The sequence below is a fragment of the Ictalurus punctatus genome, chromosome 27 (genome assembly GCF_001660625.3).
Source record: "Ictalurus punctatus breed USDA103 chromosome 27, Coco_2.0, whole genome shotgun sequence".
Classification (NCBI taxonomy): Eukaryota; Metazoa; Chordata; class Actinopteri; order Siluriformes; family Ictaluridae; genus Ictalurus; species Ictalurus punctatus.
Genome location: NC_030442.2, coordinates 9934156 through 9951836, shown reverse-complemented (window position 1 = coordinate 9951836; position 17681 = coordinate 9934156). Strand labels below are relative to the sequence as shown.

General features: G+C 37.3%; 1 protein-coding gene across 2 annotated transcripts; it reads left to right on the top strand.

Moving 5' to 3' along the window:
* Positions 1–1244: 1244 nt before the first annotated feature.
* Positions 1245–16737, top strand: trpm5 (transient receptor potential cation channel, subfamily M, member 5). 2 transcript variants are annotated; one of them, XM_017458419.3, is made up of 26 exons: positions 1245–1412; positions 3153–3220; positions 3396–3546; positions 4012–4192; positions 4285–4451; positions 5323–5500; positions 5604–5668; positions 5783–5965; positions 6087–6186; positions 6384–6502; positions 6676–7011; positions 7669–7812; positions 8121–8244; positions 8474–8619; positions 9283–9395; positions 9517–9615; positions 9742–10003; positions 12358–12476; positions 12690–12822; positions 13785–13959; positions 14192–14360; positions 14539–14717; positions 15886–16018; positions 16114–16186; positions 16278–16368; positions 16464–16737. In XM_017458419.3, exons 1-26 carry the CDS (start codon positions 1386–1388, stop codon positions 16520–16522), a joined length of 3594 nt encoding a protein of 1197 aa, XP_017313908.1. In that variant the 5' UTR covers positions 1245–1385; the 3' UTR covers positions 16523–16737. The 2 variants fall into 2 exon arrangements, with proteins under 2 accessions (XP_017313908.1, XP_017313909.1); XM_017458420.2 differs by lacking the exons at positions 1245–1412; positions 3153–3220 and having other exon boundaries at positions 3424–3546; positions 4007–4192.
* Positions 16738–17681: the final 944 nt, after the last annotated feature.

The window sequence follows — 17681 nt, the reverse complement described above, 5'->3', positions numbered from 1 at the left end:
GAACAGGTGAGCTACAGTAAATCAATCCTTTAAGCCAGGGCAAAGGTAGGCAGCCTTATACTAGGCAAATATATGCAGCCTTGGGCCCCCAGAAGCCAAAGGCCCACTAAAATATATATGTACATATTATTATTATTAAATAACGTATGCTGAAATTTTTAATATTGATGTTTAAACACTGAAATGAGAAATCATTAATACACATAATCCATTAAGTTTCATGGAAAGAGAGAAAACTCAGAAAACCAAATGTCTCTCTGACTCTTAGTATTAATCATGAGATCATTTTATTATTAGTTATGTTCACCATAGCAAACGTCCATTTTCTCAGGTGCTCTCTCAGAAAAAAATGGATACTACCTTTCCTTGTCTCTTCTGTGATACGCTTATCTTTTGGACCTTTAGATCTTTAATCTGGAAACATGGATATTTTTCTAAAACCTTTAAAACGTTTAAGATCCATAATTGGACCATAATTATGTTTTAAAGCTTTAAAGGCACTATATGCACCGTTCTAGGTAAAAGACACATACTAAACTACAAAAAGTACATTTGAGAGAACCAGCCCAGTGACAAGGAAAGATACAGTTTAGTACCCTTTTTGTCTGCGAGTGTGCATTTTAATTGTAATAGTTTAAAATATTACAGGGATTAGAATCAGAGTCAGAATCAGGTTTATTAGAAAAATAAGATATCACTCAAAAGGAATTCAGCACAACCAGATATAAAAAGCAAACATGGATTTAAATGTATAGATCTATTATTTGCTGTACACTCTCAGAAAAAGGGTACTAAACTGTACATTTCCTTGTACTGTTCCTTGTTGTGGAAAAGTACAGTTTAGTACATTTTCTTTCTCATTGTCAATAATCCTGTCCAGTACAGTAATCATTTTAACTCCCATAAGTGCATAATTCACACTATGTATAACAGACAGAAAGTCATAGCATACCAGAAAGTCTAAAAGTAGCTGTGAATAAATGAATAAATGATGATTTTACTGTCTAGTGCTATATTACCCAATGACAGTGCAGTGCTTGGCATGAAAGAGCAGCCACTAATGCTTTTAAATATTGTGAACACAGTCTAAAAAATTATATGCTATGATTAAACATATAAATATTGTCATTTTCATAGTTGATTTTGAAAAATTTACACGGAACTGTGATTTCAGTTAAATAATAGTGCTGAGGGATGTAGGTGCGCTGAGAACTGCCTACAGGTAAGGGCATGTGGCTCTTTAGCAGCAGCTGTGGGGCTGGTCATCTTTGGTAAGAGCACACCTGAGCTTCATGTCCTGATTTGAATGAAAGGTATTTGCTCAGTATTCGGGTGAGAGCTGGAACACAGCAGGTGCAGAGGCGCAGACAAAGAGGCAAAGCAAGATGTCCAAGCTTCAGGACACTCCTATGGTAAGCCTGTTCTGTCTATTTAGATAATATATGTTTTTTTCAATTTCTGTTAAACTCCATTTAAAGCTCTAAAGGCAATGAAAGGAGAGGTTTCACTGTAGAAACTGATGTATAAATCTGTCCTTTGACATATTGTTGTAATTTCAGTTGGTAGCTCACATCATTGAAGTAGAGTTCTCTGAGGTGGATTTGAACAGCCATGGGTGATTTGTTGGAATTCATGTTTTTGGTGTAATAGTGTTTAGTATATACACTGTACAAAGATTATGAAAAATAACTTTCATTTTAACAAAGGCTCCCAGGAAAGACATAAAGCCAGTGTTTTATTACATAAAATGTAATCATGATCTGTGATTTCTGATGCAAATGATTACTTTTGCATGGTTTATAAACTTTCTCACACACACATCCTGCCATAGTCCCTAGTCAAATTATGACCTCCACCTGTCGCCATGGAAACACACATATATTTGTACACCTGTAGCATTTTACATAAAACAGGGTCTTTCTGAGAGCCACGTTTCACAGTGGAACTTGTAAACTGATTATGGGTCTCTGTGTAAATGTGTATCGATTTTACTGTGTTATGATTTATTCAGGAATCTCATTACAGTTACTGTGAGAACTGCCAAACACTTCTTTTAAAATTTTTTCAAAAGATTTCACTACATGATCATAATGTAGGGAGGGATGTGTGTATTCATATTTTTTTGTGCAAAGAGCTATAACCAGTAGAATACAATTAGTTTTTCTTATTATTCTGTTAGGTACATTGTTGTGCAGTATTATGTCCAAAGTGGTCTATAATATGGACATAATATGGTCCCTTTCATTCATAAAGTGTAAAATGTTCTCTGTACCGACATTCCTTAATGAAAAAAATTTGCTCGTTTTACTGGGGCAATAATTATATCTGTCAGTTACAGATTCTTTCATTTTACAGTGGAATAAAACAACTTCACCAAGACATTTCACTGTTTTTTCCCCCATTTGTATTTACATATTTAAATCATTATTTAAATACGGTGATTTTCGTATCGGTCAGTTTCATGAATTCACTGTTTAGATTTGTAGGAAGGTAGCAAAACTCCAGACTCTGCTGTTCCATCTTAGATTCTTCCTTTTGTTCTTTCCAAGTCTGCTCTACTGACTTGCTTTCCTTCAGCAAGGAAAATCTATTGTGGTCCATGAAGTCACCTGTGGCTCCACCAGCAGAAAAGCAGCATGTTTGCATGTGCAAAGAATGGAAATGGAAATAAGGCCTGTTTTGCATGAACAGGCTTCTGAACAATGCTTATGTACGCGCCGTCCACTTTATTAGGAACACCTATACTCTTCATTCTCTTCAGTCACACCATTATCCAATCATGTGGCAGCAGTGCAATGCATAAAATGATGCAGAAATAGATCAAGAGCCTCAGTTCATGTTCACATTAAACATAAGAATGGGGAAAATGTGATCTGGCATGGTTGTTGGTGTCAGATGGGTTGATTTGAGTATTTAAGAAACTGTTGATCTTCTGGGATTTTCACTCGCAACAGACTCTAGAATTTACTCAGAAAGTGTGGAAACTTTCTGCCTGATTGTATGCATTGTGCTGCTGCCACATGATTGGCAGATTGGATAATTGCATAAATGTGCAAGTGTACAGGTTTTCCTAATCAAATGGACAGTGAGTGTATGGCAGTATGCACATATAATGTATGCATAAATTGAGTATCTATATTGTATGTATATAGGTGTTGATTCAACCTGGGAAGAAGTGTGCAAATTGTGGAGAATCAGTACTTGAACAAGATGAAGAAGGGTGAGAGTGAGATCACTTCCTGATCCCAAACATATAAAAGTTGATGTTTTCCTTCATTGCTCATTTTATATATTTTATTATGTGCCAGTATTATATTATGTGTTCCATATATGTTATTTGTTTGGGCTATTTAAAATGTAATGCATGTGTTTCTGTGGTTGTGTCATATATACAGAAATGTGTTAAGTTGTCAGTGTTACTCTGAAGACGTAGAAACCAAAGAAGGGTCAAGCCATAAAGCTAAAGAGAAGCGGAATAAAACCCATTGGACAGCCGGTCGTTTGGGGGACATTGAATTTACTGGGACCAACAAGACCAGGGGCAAGGTATGTTAGAACTGATAACTATATTAAAACCAGGCATTTTGAGATTTTCAGGATTACATTTTTGACACCAAGAATGTGTTAGAATGTATAACATACTGTTAGGGAATTACACTAAAATCCAAAAATACTTATACAGTGAACGTTATTGGTATAGATAATGAGGCACTGACTAAGTTGTGAAGCCATTTAAATGTACTTGCTTAACTTAGGATACACTTAGTAGGAGCCAGGAGGCAATTAGAGAAGACATTCTGAATGTTTTGTGTTATTGAATATCTTCAAAAATGTCTTTAAACTTGTACACAAGCATGAACAATTATACAATGACAAATGTTTTTTGTATTATTGACCACAAGTTATACAAAGTCATATAAATCCGGTTATTACAGCCTATTTTCTGCCATATAAAAGTTTGCTTGCTTATTAGACATGTGCATTACTCATACACTCTATTTGTCAGTCCAGTTTGCCAGGGTTAGCAGTGACACAGAGCCAGAGCTGATCTACCAGCTGCTGACTGAGCAGTGGGGTCTTGCTCCTCCACACCTGGTAGTGGGGCTAGTGGGTGGTGATGAACAGGCTCAGATGAAACCCTGGCTCAGAGACACAGTGAGGAAAGGCTTAGTGAAAGCTGCACAGAGTACAGGTCAGGAAACTTATTTTACACAAAGAAATAATAATTAGGCAGGTCAAACATGTTTGGCATTCATAGCAGTCACTTACTATAACCCTCACCAGGAGCATGGATCCTGACCAGCGGCCTGCGGTTTGGCATCACAAAGCATCTGGGCCAGGCAGTGAGAGACCATTCATTGGCCAGTACTTCTACAAAAGTCCGTGTGGTGGCCATTGGGATCGCTCCCTGGACCAAGATCCACAACCGAGAACTGCTGCTCTCCACCAAGGTTGTGACATCCTACAGCATGGGGGAATATTTCCTTATTCATTTTACTTGCCTAGATTTTTTACAATCATATGAAAATGCGTATCATTATGAACATTTCCTATTTTATATGTTTGTCATTGATGTATGAAATAAAACACAAGGGGTGTGCTGTTATAGGAAAATACTCGATGCCCAATGTGAAGCAGAGTTACTATTACTAACCTGAAGACGATTCTTTTTTTAATAAGATCCTGAAGTGTTTTATTCCTATTATAGCAGAAATGTGAAAGGATTGTGATTTTTATTTTATTAAAGAATGAAATATACTTTTAGCAGTTTATAGTAACATTTAAAGTTATGGAAAGTCTGTGAGACACATTAGTTCCTATTATCACTTACATTATAACAGCTATAAACAGTCATTCTCACACCAGCCTCTTTTTTCCTCTCCCTTAAAGTTAATAAAACAAAAAAAAAAAACAAAAAAAAAAAAACACTTTGTCATGTTACAGAGAAACTATAAATTCCTCTAGTTCTGAGACCAAACTTATGGACCATTACAAAGTGCTGACTGCTAACACGAGAATCCTTCCATAACAGTTAAATGTCTTGTTATAGCAAGTAAAAAAAATCAGAGATTAGATGTCTTTGTTACACAATATGTTATTATTATTATTATTATTATTATTATTATTATTACTATTATTATTATTATTAGACTTAGATTATATGGAGCACCCACCATAAAAGTCTGAGTTTCTACTAAAAGCACATTAATATGGTATAATTCAAATACAAATTACCCACTAAATTTGGGATAAATGGAAAGGTTTTTCTCCCATCAACCACCCCTTTAAGAGCAAACATAATTTTGTTCTTTAAATCTACAGCCTGATCAGCCAGCGCCCTACCCCTCAGAGGATCTTCCCCATGGGACTGTGTACTCTCTGGACTGCAACCACTCTCATTTCATCCTAGTGGAAGAGGACCCGAAGAAGCCTGGTGCTACCAGTGACATGCGTGTCAAACTGCTAAAACACATCTCCTTACAGCGTACTGGACATGGAGGTACTTGCATATTTGTCTCTAGTTCATTGAGATCCTTATTTTGACTTTTACTGTAGCTTTTATTAGTCTAAATACTTTTTTCTCTTAAACCTTATTTTCTCAGGGCCTGGCAGCTTTGAAATTCCTGTCTTATGTCTGCTTGTTCATGGAGAACCAAGGATATTGCAGGTCTGTAATAATATGATATTTTTCAATGAAACAGAATGCTTTCAAATGGATGTTTCACTTAAGTTACTAAAATAAAGTAAGATGTTTGTTTCTTGGGCTCCATTCCACATGTAGAGGATGTACAAGACAATTCAGAATTCAACGCCATGGCTGATCCTGGCTGGCTCGGGCGGTGTAGCAGACATTTTAGTTACACTGATAAACCAGGCTTGTTGGGATGCTGACATTGTTCAAGAACTTCTGATCGACACATTTCCCAATGGCCAAAGTGGTGCAGTCACTTCCTGGATCAAATTGGTAAGAGCTAAATGCATTACAAAAAAACAACAAAATGCGTTAACTTTTGTATTTGCTCTAACAAAATTAGTGTTACATTTCACCAATGAATTTTCCAATTTTGTGGGGTTTTTCCTACTAGATTCTGAAAATTATGGATAATCTCCACCTGTTGATGGTACATGACCCTGAGCAGGAGAACTCCGATCTAGACACGGTTATCCTCAAAGCACTAGTTAAAGGTTAGTGTTTCCAGTATGTTATTACCATCTACATTATCTACAAAATAATTAGCCTCCTAAAGGTCACAGCTTTTTCCTCCCTTAATAATATTTAATGCAATTTTAATTGTTATTCATCACTTTTATAATGCAACACAGATTTGAGTCATTTTGCCTTGTTTAACTAAGTTTTTGTCTTCTGTTCACTTTTCCCTCAGCCAATAAAAGTCAGAGTCAGGAGGCACAGGACTTCCTGGATGAGCTGAAACTGGCTGTGGCCTGGAACAGAGTAGATATTGCAAAGAGCGAGATTTTCAATGGAGATGTAGAATGGACTGTGAGACACTCATGATTTTATATCAATGTCACTATAAATCACTGTAAAGGAATTTGTAGTGAATGTATTGTATCTATTTATGTAGTTATCTGTTTGTTATCAATGGATCAATTTTCAACTCATTTTCAGGGATGGAAGTTTTATTCACCATATTTATAATATTTTTCTCATAGGCAGATGATCTTGAAGAGGTCATGATGGATGCCTTGGTCAATGACAAGCCGGATTTTGTTCGCCTGTTTGTGGACAATGGGGTGAACCTGGCCGAGTTTATGACTTACAGCCGTCTCCAGGAGCTCTACTGCACTGTGCGTGAGAAGAGCCTCCTGTATAACCTCCTCCTGAAGAAACACAATGAGAAACAGGTGCTGCTATCAGCTCGATCGGCTGGACCTGCTCACATGGAGATGGGGGATAGACGGCCTCGCTTCACTCTGCTTGAAGTCTCTAAGGTCCTGAAGGATTTTCTGCATGACTCCTGCAGGGGCTTTTACCAGAAACTTCCAGTGGTAAGAGAGCATTTCTGTATATGTAGCTGCATAAATACAAACATTTAAGAATATAAAGAAATGTTTTGAAACAGGAAGTAGTTTGTAGTTCTTACATAGGCATAGTAGATTTACTTTCCACATTATGTCCTCATATAATATGATACAAGATGTACAATGATAACCATATTCTGCAAAAGGTTTTTTTTTAATGACTTTGGGGTTTTGGTCTAAATGCTCCATCTCAGTGTACTCATTTAGAAGGGTTCTGCAAGGGTTTTTTTTTTTGGACGGCTAATGGCTCTATCGTTCTAAAAGGGAAAATGATTCTACATTAAACATTCCCCAAGAAAGTTTCCCCAGAAGGACAAACTATTTAGCTTCTTCAGTACTTGATAGAACCAATTTCCCTAAGAGTGTATACACTTCTAGAAAAAAATTATTATTCAAGTATACCGTATGGTTGTTATCCACTTAAAGTACTATTTATGACTTTCTCTGGAAGCGAAACCTTTTGTGGCAGTATTTATCATAGAACCTTTACGTGTCCCTTCAGAAAGAGAAACCAACAGAGCTCTTTCAGGTGCTTGATAAACGATTGTAGGTTTTTCATTGCAAGTCTCCTTTTAATGTCCCCTCAGAGTTATAATGCTTTGGTTTTATTTGCATCACCACCAGGAGAGGGTAGGCAAGGGTCGGCTCTTCCACAACCAGAAAGACCTCATCGACCTGGAGCAGCATTGTGAGCATCCCTTGAGGGATCTCTTCCTCTGGGCTGTCCTGCAGAACAGACAAAATATGGCCAACTACTTCTGGGCCTTGGTGAGGTCACACAGCCCTTTGGAGTGACTGGCTGATTTTCATAAACCAACTCTATTTACATCTCTATCGCTTTATCCTTAGAAAGACCATTTTATCTGGAAGTGGTTTATCACAAGCAAATTGGTTTGTAGGTGGTTGCTAAAAGCTTTATGATTGCAATTACAGCAATGTTGCAGTGCAGCCTTTCCACTGAGCTGGAATTATATTAATATCAGTCTCTGAGGAGTTTAGTATCATGCACCCATATTGTCTTTCCCATACCTTGATTATACATCTATTTTTGAGCATTGTGTCTATGTGTGTCACAGGGACCTGAGGCAGTAGCTGCAGCTCTTGCTGGCTGTAAAATCCTAAAGGAGATGGCTCATTTGGAGTCAGAGGCCGAGAATGCTCGGAGCATGAAGGAAGCCAAATATGAGCAGTTTGCATTGGGTGAGATTTGCGCTACAAATATTAGCACAAAAATTGCCCAAATTAAGTACACATCAACAGATTCTTGAACATCCAATAATCTGTCATTCTTACCATCTGCCTACATTGTTGACTAATGACTAATGACTAATTGCATACATTATTCTGTGGACATGTTAAGTGCATTGTACTTTATTGTTAAAAAAATGTTGGTTTTTAAAAATTATTTTATTGTTTATGCCGGCTGCAGATTTGTTTAGCGAGTGCTACTCTAACAGTGAGGACCGGGCATATGCTCTGCTGGTGAGAAAAACTAGCTGCTGGAACCAAACCACTGTGCTGAACCTGGCCACAGAGGCAGATGCAAAGGCCTTTTTTGCCCATGATGGAGTCCAGGTAACAGCTCCCATTCCACCTGTTTCTGATGCACAATTTACAGACTTGTGCTCACTAGCTCACCATACAGTGAAAGAAAAAAGTTCTGCTGAATTTACCTAATTAAAAGTGCAAAAAGATACTATTTTTATACCCAGTCATGTTACTGACCTGTTTCCAATTAACCTAATTAGTTACAAAATGTTCCTCCAGCTGTTTTTTCTAGTAACACTTACTGTTCCAGCCTTTTGTTGCTCCTGTCCCAACTTTTTTGTGACATGTTGCAGCCAACAAATTCAAAATTACCTTTTTTTTTTCTTCTTAAAATGGTACATTTCCTCAGTTTAAACATTTGATATTTTACATTTATGGCATTTTGGCAGATGCCTTTATCCAGAGCGATTTACATGTATCTCATTTATACAATTGAACAATTGAGAGTTAAGGACCTTGCTTAAGGGCCCAACAGTGGTAGCTTGGCTAGGGCTTGAACTCCTGACCTTCTGATCAGAGCCCAGAACCTTTAATCACTGAGCCACCACTGCCCCGTTTTCTATGCCCCGTGATATGTTTTCTATGTTCTATTGTGAATAACATATGGGTTTGTGAGATTTATATATAATATAAACAAGGGTCCTGGGATTGTGCTGATGCTGCTTTATCACTCATTGTGTTCTTCACTAGGCATTGCTGACTAAAATCTGGTGGGGAGCCATGAAAACAGATACAGCCATCTCTAAACTGGTTGTGTCTTTCTTCTTTCCACCTCTAATATGGACCAATCTGATTAAATTCAGGTAGAAACCCCTTAGAAACAATGTCATTCCATATCTTGTAGGTAGAGCACAAATTATCATCACTGACAATGGCTTGATTAGATCAGCATTCATCAGCATTGAGTGTGTGTATGTTTTTCAGTGATGAGGAGTTAGAGAATCGAGTTGGAGGAGAGCAGTTTGCAGAGCTGGATAGTTTGGAGACAGAGAAAGCCCTGCTACTGACTGATGACGACCCAGCGTTAGTCCTTTCATTAAAGGAACTTTAGAAAGACATGGGATTTTTAAAAAGATTTCCAAATTGTCTTATAATACCTTTATAGAGAAATTGTTTCTTATCTGTCTTCTATGTGTGTGTGTGTTTAAGTGATGTGGAGGCTGCCGGTGATTCTTCAGCTCAAAGCTGCGGTGCAGCCTGGAGCCAGTTCATTCTGCGACGTTGGAAGCGCTTCTGGAGCGCCCCTGTCACTGTATTCCTAGGCAATGTCATCATGTACTTCGCTTTCTTAGTGCTCTTCACCTACGTGCTGCTGCTGGACTTCCAGCCTCCACCTCCAAAAGGCCCTTCTCCAGCTGAGATCATTCTCTACTTCTGGGTCTTTACACTAGTACTGGAGGAGCTCAGACAGGTGTGAATATGAAATGGGAGTCAGTCCCATTTTAAAGCTTGTCTTTCATATTTGTAACTATAATTAGAATTGCACACATCAGATCCAGGATAAGATCAGCACATTAGCTTTTTAAATTGAGCTTGCTTTGTGCCTTTGCAATGGTAGTCACAGTAACAAGCATTTTCTCAAAGCAAATAATCTTGCAGCTTTGATGAACATTTCATCCATCAATTAAATGACCTGGTTGAAAGTGTTCTTCAAATTATTGTTCTGTGACTGCTCCAGAGGGAAATCAGCAAGGGACTTTACATAAGGGAGGGGACACCTCATCTGGTTACCCCACAGCTCGTCCCTTCCCAGTCACGGTAATACAATGTATCAGGAAGTGTGTCTGTTAGCCAATGAGGCACTAACCTCACACCAGGTGGGAATGGTGTAGACTAACTGCCTTTATGATTTTGGCTCAAATATTTGCTTTCAAGAGGCACCAATGGATGTGTGTGCATAACCCTTTGAATAAAGCTCCCAAAAACTTTCAAATACCACTTGAATCATGCTTTGGTGGAACAGGAACTTTGCACACTCAAAATCCTCCAAGGCCTGTTATATACGCTCTTGCTTATTAACTGGCACTTCTGGACAGGGGGCAGTCCTTGATTCCTTGACTATTTGGATGCTTATTTAATAGGTATGCCAATGTAGATGCAATGAAAACTGAGCTGTTTTGTATAGATCCTCTTACTTTGATACTGATTATTTTATTACAGTTGTTTCAATACCTGTTTTAATTTCAAGAACTTTCTCAAGATTAGCATTTTTAAAGGCTTAGCAAGTCTACGACACCTACTTCAATGAAGTGTGAACATTAAAGTAAAGCTTGGAATTTAGTCTAAAATATTTACTTTGTGCACAGTCTGCAGTTTGCATCTGTGACACAGAAACAACTGCATTTTTACCCTCATCAAGAATTCCACATGCCATGCAAATGTGCAATGATCTCAACTCTATGATATGCATTCATATGATGCAGTTTCACTTTCATTTACCAAATAAGTCTACCAGAAGTTTCGAGAATGACTTACAGATGTGTGTTGTAGATTCTACACACACATTCTCATGCTAGAACACAGGCCATGATCTAGTAATGCCATCAAGCTAAAACCCTGATAGAGACAAGTTTGAATGAGAGTTAGTACAGCTATGGGAATAGTAAATGTTGTAAATGTTGTGTGTGTACAGATTTAATGCTTGCTTAAGCGTTTAGTGACTCATTCAACCACCTTGGTGCCAATACAAAGAGTGTTGATGCACATTTTCCTCATGTCTTGAGGGATAGCAGATCAGTCCAAGCTGTGCTTGTGGCTCAAATGAAATGTGGTACAGGTTTTAATCAGTGACTTCAGGTAGATGGTGCACACTCAGAAAGGATGCGTTAATATCCTACACACTTTTTTTCAACGTGTTAAATTATCCAATAAATGTGCTAAAAAAAATGTGACCGACACATGTGTTCAATTATCGTCCAATCACGTAACATCCTTGATGAGATGTCCACCATACTTGTCTGCCAGATATATGAACAGAAACACTAGGGTCCAAGGGTGGAAAGAGGACCAGGTGTTGAGCCACGTGGGACTCCACCTTATCAGATATAACTGGTCATCCAGCAAACCATCGCCATGCTGGGTCACGTATTCCAAGTCCTGTAAGGATGGACAGTCTTGTGGTTGACCATGTTGGTGATTGCTGAGAGGTCAAGAAGGAACAGTTTGGATAATAATTTGGCTGATCTAGCCACATGAAGCTTCCAAGTAACGGCCACAAAGGCAGTTTCTGTGAAGTGTGCCATTTTGTAGCCAGAATGGTTATGGTCCAGGAGGTCAACTGATTGTAAACAGCACATGCAAGAATTCAAGAGAGAAAGGAGAGAAGTGATACCAGTCATGAGTTGCTATCTAGCCTGGATTATTTAAAAAGCGTATAGCCCAGACTTGAAGGTAGTTGTTAAATGACTGGATGTAAATGAGCCATTTACAGTGGAAGTGATAAAAGTGAGGATGTGTTGAGACATGGAGTAGCAGAGTTCGTTAATCTCTTCAAAGAAGGTGGCAAAGTCATCAGCAGTTAGAGAGGAAGAGGGGGAGGGTTGAGAAGTGGAGAAAAAATATTATGAAACTTGAGTGGGTCACATGCATATAAATAAAACATGATATGAAAGTTTCCTTCTTCAAGGGAAACATTTGTGTCATGTGTTAATACCTTGAACAGTCTGTGTACTGAACTGAGCTAAAAATGTTTTTATTTAATGCTAAAAACAAATTATTGCAACAGTTGAGTTTGTAAAATTGAATTCCATGTGCCATGTGTCCCAGAGTTTCTTCTCAGATGAAGACATGAGTATATTGAAGAAGTTTAAGCTCTATGTGGAGGATAACTGGAACAAGTGTGACATGGTAGCCATCTCTCTGTTCGTGATTGGGGTGTCATGCAGGTACGATGCTTTATAGACACTTGAATGAAAGCACCCTTTAATAAATGTAACCTGTATTTGACAACTTTTTTTATTGTAATCTCAATTATTCTTCAAGCTCTAATTGGCTAATGGATGCCTTTGTAATCATGTAAAATATATATATATATTTTGTATTACAAACCCTTTTCAATTAAACATTTTGTCAAACAATAATGCATTTGGTATGTATAGGATGTCAGAAGGAACATATGAGGCTGGACGCACCGTCCTGGCTTTGGACTTCATGGTTTATACTTTAAGGCTCATCCACATCTTTGCCATCCACAAGCAGCTTGGGCCCAAGATCATCATTGTTGAGAGAATGGTAACCACATTATAATATATTATTTGAAACCCACAGGGATGACATTAGTGTAATGTGTAAAGAGGCTTTTTGCCATTATGTTTATGAAATCTGGAGGACACTACTACTTAATATTTGGGGGGTTCCACCTATTAGCAATTTTTTTAGAAGGAGCTTGACATCCATCTTTTTACTTTTTAATTTGAATCATAATATATTTTTATCATTAATTATTTATATTACAATTTTTTTTGTTTCTCTGTCTTCTGTCTAATTATTTTGTACTTCACACATTCACCTTAGTAAGCTAATGTGTTTAAGTAATTCAATATACATATATATTTTATGTGTGTGTCTATCTATCTATCTATCTATCTATCTATCTATATATATATATATATATATATATATATATATATATATATATATATATATATATAGGACGGATAATGCAGATAAGAGGTTAATGAGAGTGAGACAGGCAGACAAACATGAGACAATAGCGATGTCAAACTGGGCAAAGCTAGAATGGAGAACGAGATATGAGAATAAGATCATTAACCATGAAACAAAACGAGGAACAGGGTACAATTGCTTGGTACAGTGGTAACACTAATACTTCGCAAAGACATTGTTAGAAAACAGTCTCTTTATACTGTGGAGTAAGTGTGTGAAATTGGATGCAGGTGCGTGATTAGAATGAGTGAGTGTTCTGGGAATTGCAATCCATGGCAGCCATGTTTGTAGGCCGCAGTGCAGGATGGGAAATGTAGTCACTGGTTTGTTGTGATATGACAGAATATATATATATGTAAATATTTTTTGCAAACACTAACAGCAAACAGATGGAGCGCTTTCAGCTACATTGTAAAAGTTTGAAATGTCCTAAATTAATAAGGTTCTTTTTCTTCTTCTTACTGATAGTAGTAATGTAGTTGGTATGGACTGTTTACTGATTCAGGACATGTTTGTATTGTTTTCAGATGAAGGACGTATTCTTCTTCCTGTTCTTCCTGAGTGTGTGGCTAATTGCATATGGAGTAGCGACTCAGGCTCTGCTCCACCCAAATGACCCCCGACTGGACTGGGTGTTCCGCAGAGTGCTCTACAGACCATACCTGCACATATTCGGCCAGATTCCCCTCGAGGAGATAGATGGTGAGCTTTTTTTATTGATGCAGCTTACACATAGCCTATGTCACATAGTGCATTTAATGCATTTCTAATCTCCTTTAACCATTTTATCTATCTCTTTTAGCACAGACAAACCAATATAACATGCCAGAAAGTATTTTAAATGAAGACTTAATGTATTATTAGTTGAGGGACTGCCACAAGATGGAGACAGAGCAGGTTAATCATATACTATTTGCTGCACTTCTATCCACAGCGGCTAAAATGCCCCATGATAACTGTACCATGGATCTGCATCTGATCATAGACGGCACTCTGCCCCCCTGCCCGAACATCTATGCTAACTGGCTGGTCATCCTGCTGCTGGTTATCTATTTACTTGTCACTAACGTTCTTCTGCTAAATCTGCTTATTGCAATGTTCAGGTTAGAGTGGGTTCTAAATACAATTACTTAGATTTGATTCTCTTTCATAAGTAATAAGTAATGTACTACCACTAAACAATGATGACATTCAGTGAGTTTCATTTAAAATGCAGGACATAGTGTAATGTATTGTCAGGCTGCATCAGCTTTCACATTTCTGCTTGTGCCCCTCTCACAGCTATACATTCCAGCTGGTACAGGGGAACACAGATATCTTCTGGAAATTTCAGCGGTATAATCTGATTGTGGAGTACCATAGCCGACCCGCTCTTGCTCCACCCTTCATAATTATCAGCCACATCTCTGAACTCTTTCTGACGTTGTTTGGAAAGGCTGAGGAAAACACTGAGATTTTGGGTTGGTCATGTTTAACATTGAATTAAAAAAATTAATTTACCAAAAGTAAACGGATTAGAGAACAGTTTCACATTTGGGCTTATAATAGTTAGGATACGGTCATCCTACATAGTCCTTAAAAAAGATACAAGAAAAAATTTTCTTCCCTAAGGTGCAGACAAGGTAACAACAGTGGAATTAAGGTTCAATTATGGAACGTAAATTACTTAAATATTAAATTAGTTAGAGGTACACTATAATCACCTTCCAAGGTGGAAGATATACAAGTACAAGATAATTATGCCCTTTTGTTTTTTTCTAAACCCATATATCAGTATATAACACTTAAAGGGGTCATATGATGCTATTTTAAAAGTTCATTATTTTGTTTATTGGGTGTTATAGAATAGATTAACAAGCCTGAAAGTGCAAAAAAACACTTTTTTTTTTTTTTTTTTTTTTTTTTTACATACAGTACATTATTGCAGTACCCAGAGTGCTCCGATTGGCCAAAACCTCAAGCGTGTGTCGGAAGCACGTAACATCCCTTACCATAATCACAAGCTTCAGCTTCCAAGGCTTCTAAAGCAATTATAAACACAATTAATAATGTCGTCGATTTTACCGTATCAGTTCGAGCCCGAGTCAGATTCAGAAAATTCGGATGATCAAACAGATCAATCGGAACCAACTTTGCAAGCACAACTTGAGCAGAACGTTTCACAGCGGTAATTTTTTATTTTGTAAAACCCTTACCTTTCAGATCCAATGTTAGAATGGTTTAACTTGTCTTCTTCACTGTAACAACTTGATGTCCTGAAGTGAACATAAAATACAGTTTAAAAAATGGTTCTAACAAAGACACGTAGTGCATTTATGTTAGTCAAATTGTGACCTAGATGCTTGCAGAATTTATGTCTGGACTTCGATCGAGGCGTTTTAGGCAGGTCTGGAGCAGTGATCTCTGTTGGATAGAATAAATCCATTTTTTTGAGAGACTATGAGCTTTGTAGCATCGCAAAACTTACACATGCATAACATGTGATACATCCATTGCAAAATATACTTTGCATGTTTCTTCTGGACTACATACCACTCCACAAAATATTAGTCAGGAATACTCTACCAGTATTTTACTACCAGTGAAAAAGGTAGCTGGAATTAACATGATACTATGTTTAATGGCCAGAGAGGGAGATGCCACCAGGGTTAGATCAGAAGCTGATGACTTGGGAGTCTGTGCAAAAGGAGAATTACCTGGCCAAGCTCGAGAAACGTCATCTGGAGAGCAGTGAGGAGAGACTCAAGAGCACATCCTCCAAGTGAGTTAGTCTCCAGCTTTTCCCTTTTGACTGTATAGAGCTGTGTGCTTTGTGTGAGTACTATTTTACTGATGCCACTACTATCACCATGTTAGGGTGCAAAGCTTGCTGATGAGTGCGGCACGGTTTAAAGAGCAAGAAAAACGTTTGGCATTTATGGAAGTGGAGGTAAAATCGATTACTTCAAATGTCCCATGAATCAAGATGGTACTATCCTCCTGATAACTCTGGCCAACACAGTTATATTTTTGACCTTCAGGTGAAATACTGTGGAGAGGTGCTATCCTGGATGGCAGAATGCTTCAAAAGGAGTACACTAAAATGTGACAAAGATGTTCCCAAAAGCCCACGTAGGTCTTCCTCTTGATAAACAATCATGTAGACTCCAACTTCAGTCTTTTACTTCTGTTACAGTTTAACGTTACAGCATCTGTTTATTTCACAGGCACCAAGGACAGCAGTAAAGGGGCAGCATGTTCATCAAAGAAAGATGAAAAGGAATGACAAGCTTAAGTGCGCACAAACAAGGAAAAGCCTCAAGTTGTGTAATGACTGTAATATCAAAATATTGTTTATGTGCTTATCCAACTACTAACAGAACTGAAGTTTTGTAATAGAGATTAAATTCCACCCTCCCAAAATGGCAAAATGAATGTTTTTGTATTTTGTATTTGTAATTTCATGCACTGCATTTCATTTTCTTTCTATTTATTTTCACTGTTGCATTTTTAAATGTTTTTTTTTTTCAAATCTACATCATATATTTAAAATCCACCGACATATTTTGCTGATAATTGGTGTAGAATAATATTTTCATTTTTTTTTTTACATTTTTTAAATTTTATTTAAATGCTTTTATTATCTGTAATATTAAGGGATTAAAGACTAATGACTAATATTCCATTTTTAATTTTTAAAGAATTTATCCGTTAAACCCTTTGATGTCATTTTTTAAATGAAATTCTGTGGCTAAAATGACTCGTGATCCAACTTGCACTTCCTCCACCTAGCTTCCCTGTTTTAAGCAATGATGTAAGATGCTAGGTGTGAATCACAGGAATTATCTTTAATAAATGATCTTTATTTTCTGCTCACCTCCAAACAGGCTTTGAAAGTGCAGCGTTCTTTACTAGTCATAGGACATTCATCCAAGCCTTCACGCACTGATTATTCATTGTCGGAATGACCAATGCAACGCCGTGTTCCCTCAGTTAATGAATCAGTGACCTAGGGAAGTAATAAAAAATAGACTTCAGCAGTTTGCTCACAGCATTGCTGGAGAAAGTCACCAACTGAACAGTTACTCTCTCTGTCATGAGAAATTGTTTATTCTGATTGTAAAACTTTGTATGAAGATTGTGCCACAGAAAGAAAGGAATCATGTCTGAATACAACTTTCACCTGTGACCACCTGTAAAGTAACAATTTGGGTATGTAGTCTATTTATTATAATTCAGTCAACATTGCCTAAATCTTATTTTATATTGCAGAATATATTACTAAACTCTTATAGGTGAGATTGGGTTAAAATACAATATACTTGTATGTTTTCAAAAGGTGGGGGGAAAAAAACAGAAAAACTGGAAGGTGAAATGCTCACTGGATTGTAAATAGATAGCATATTAACTGGGACTTAACTATAAATAGGATGGTTTATATTTTT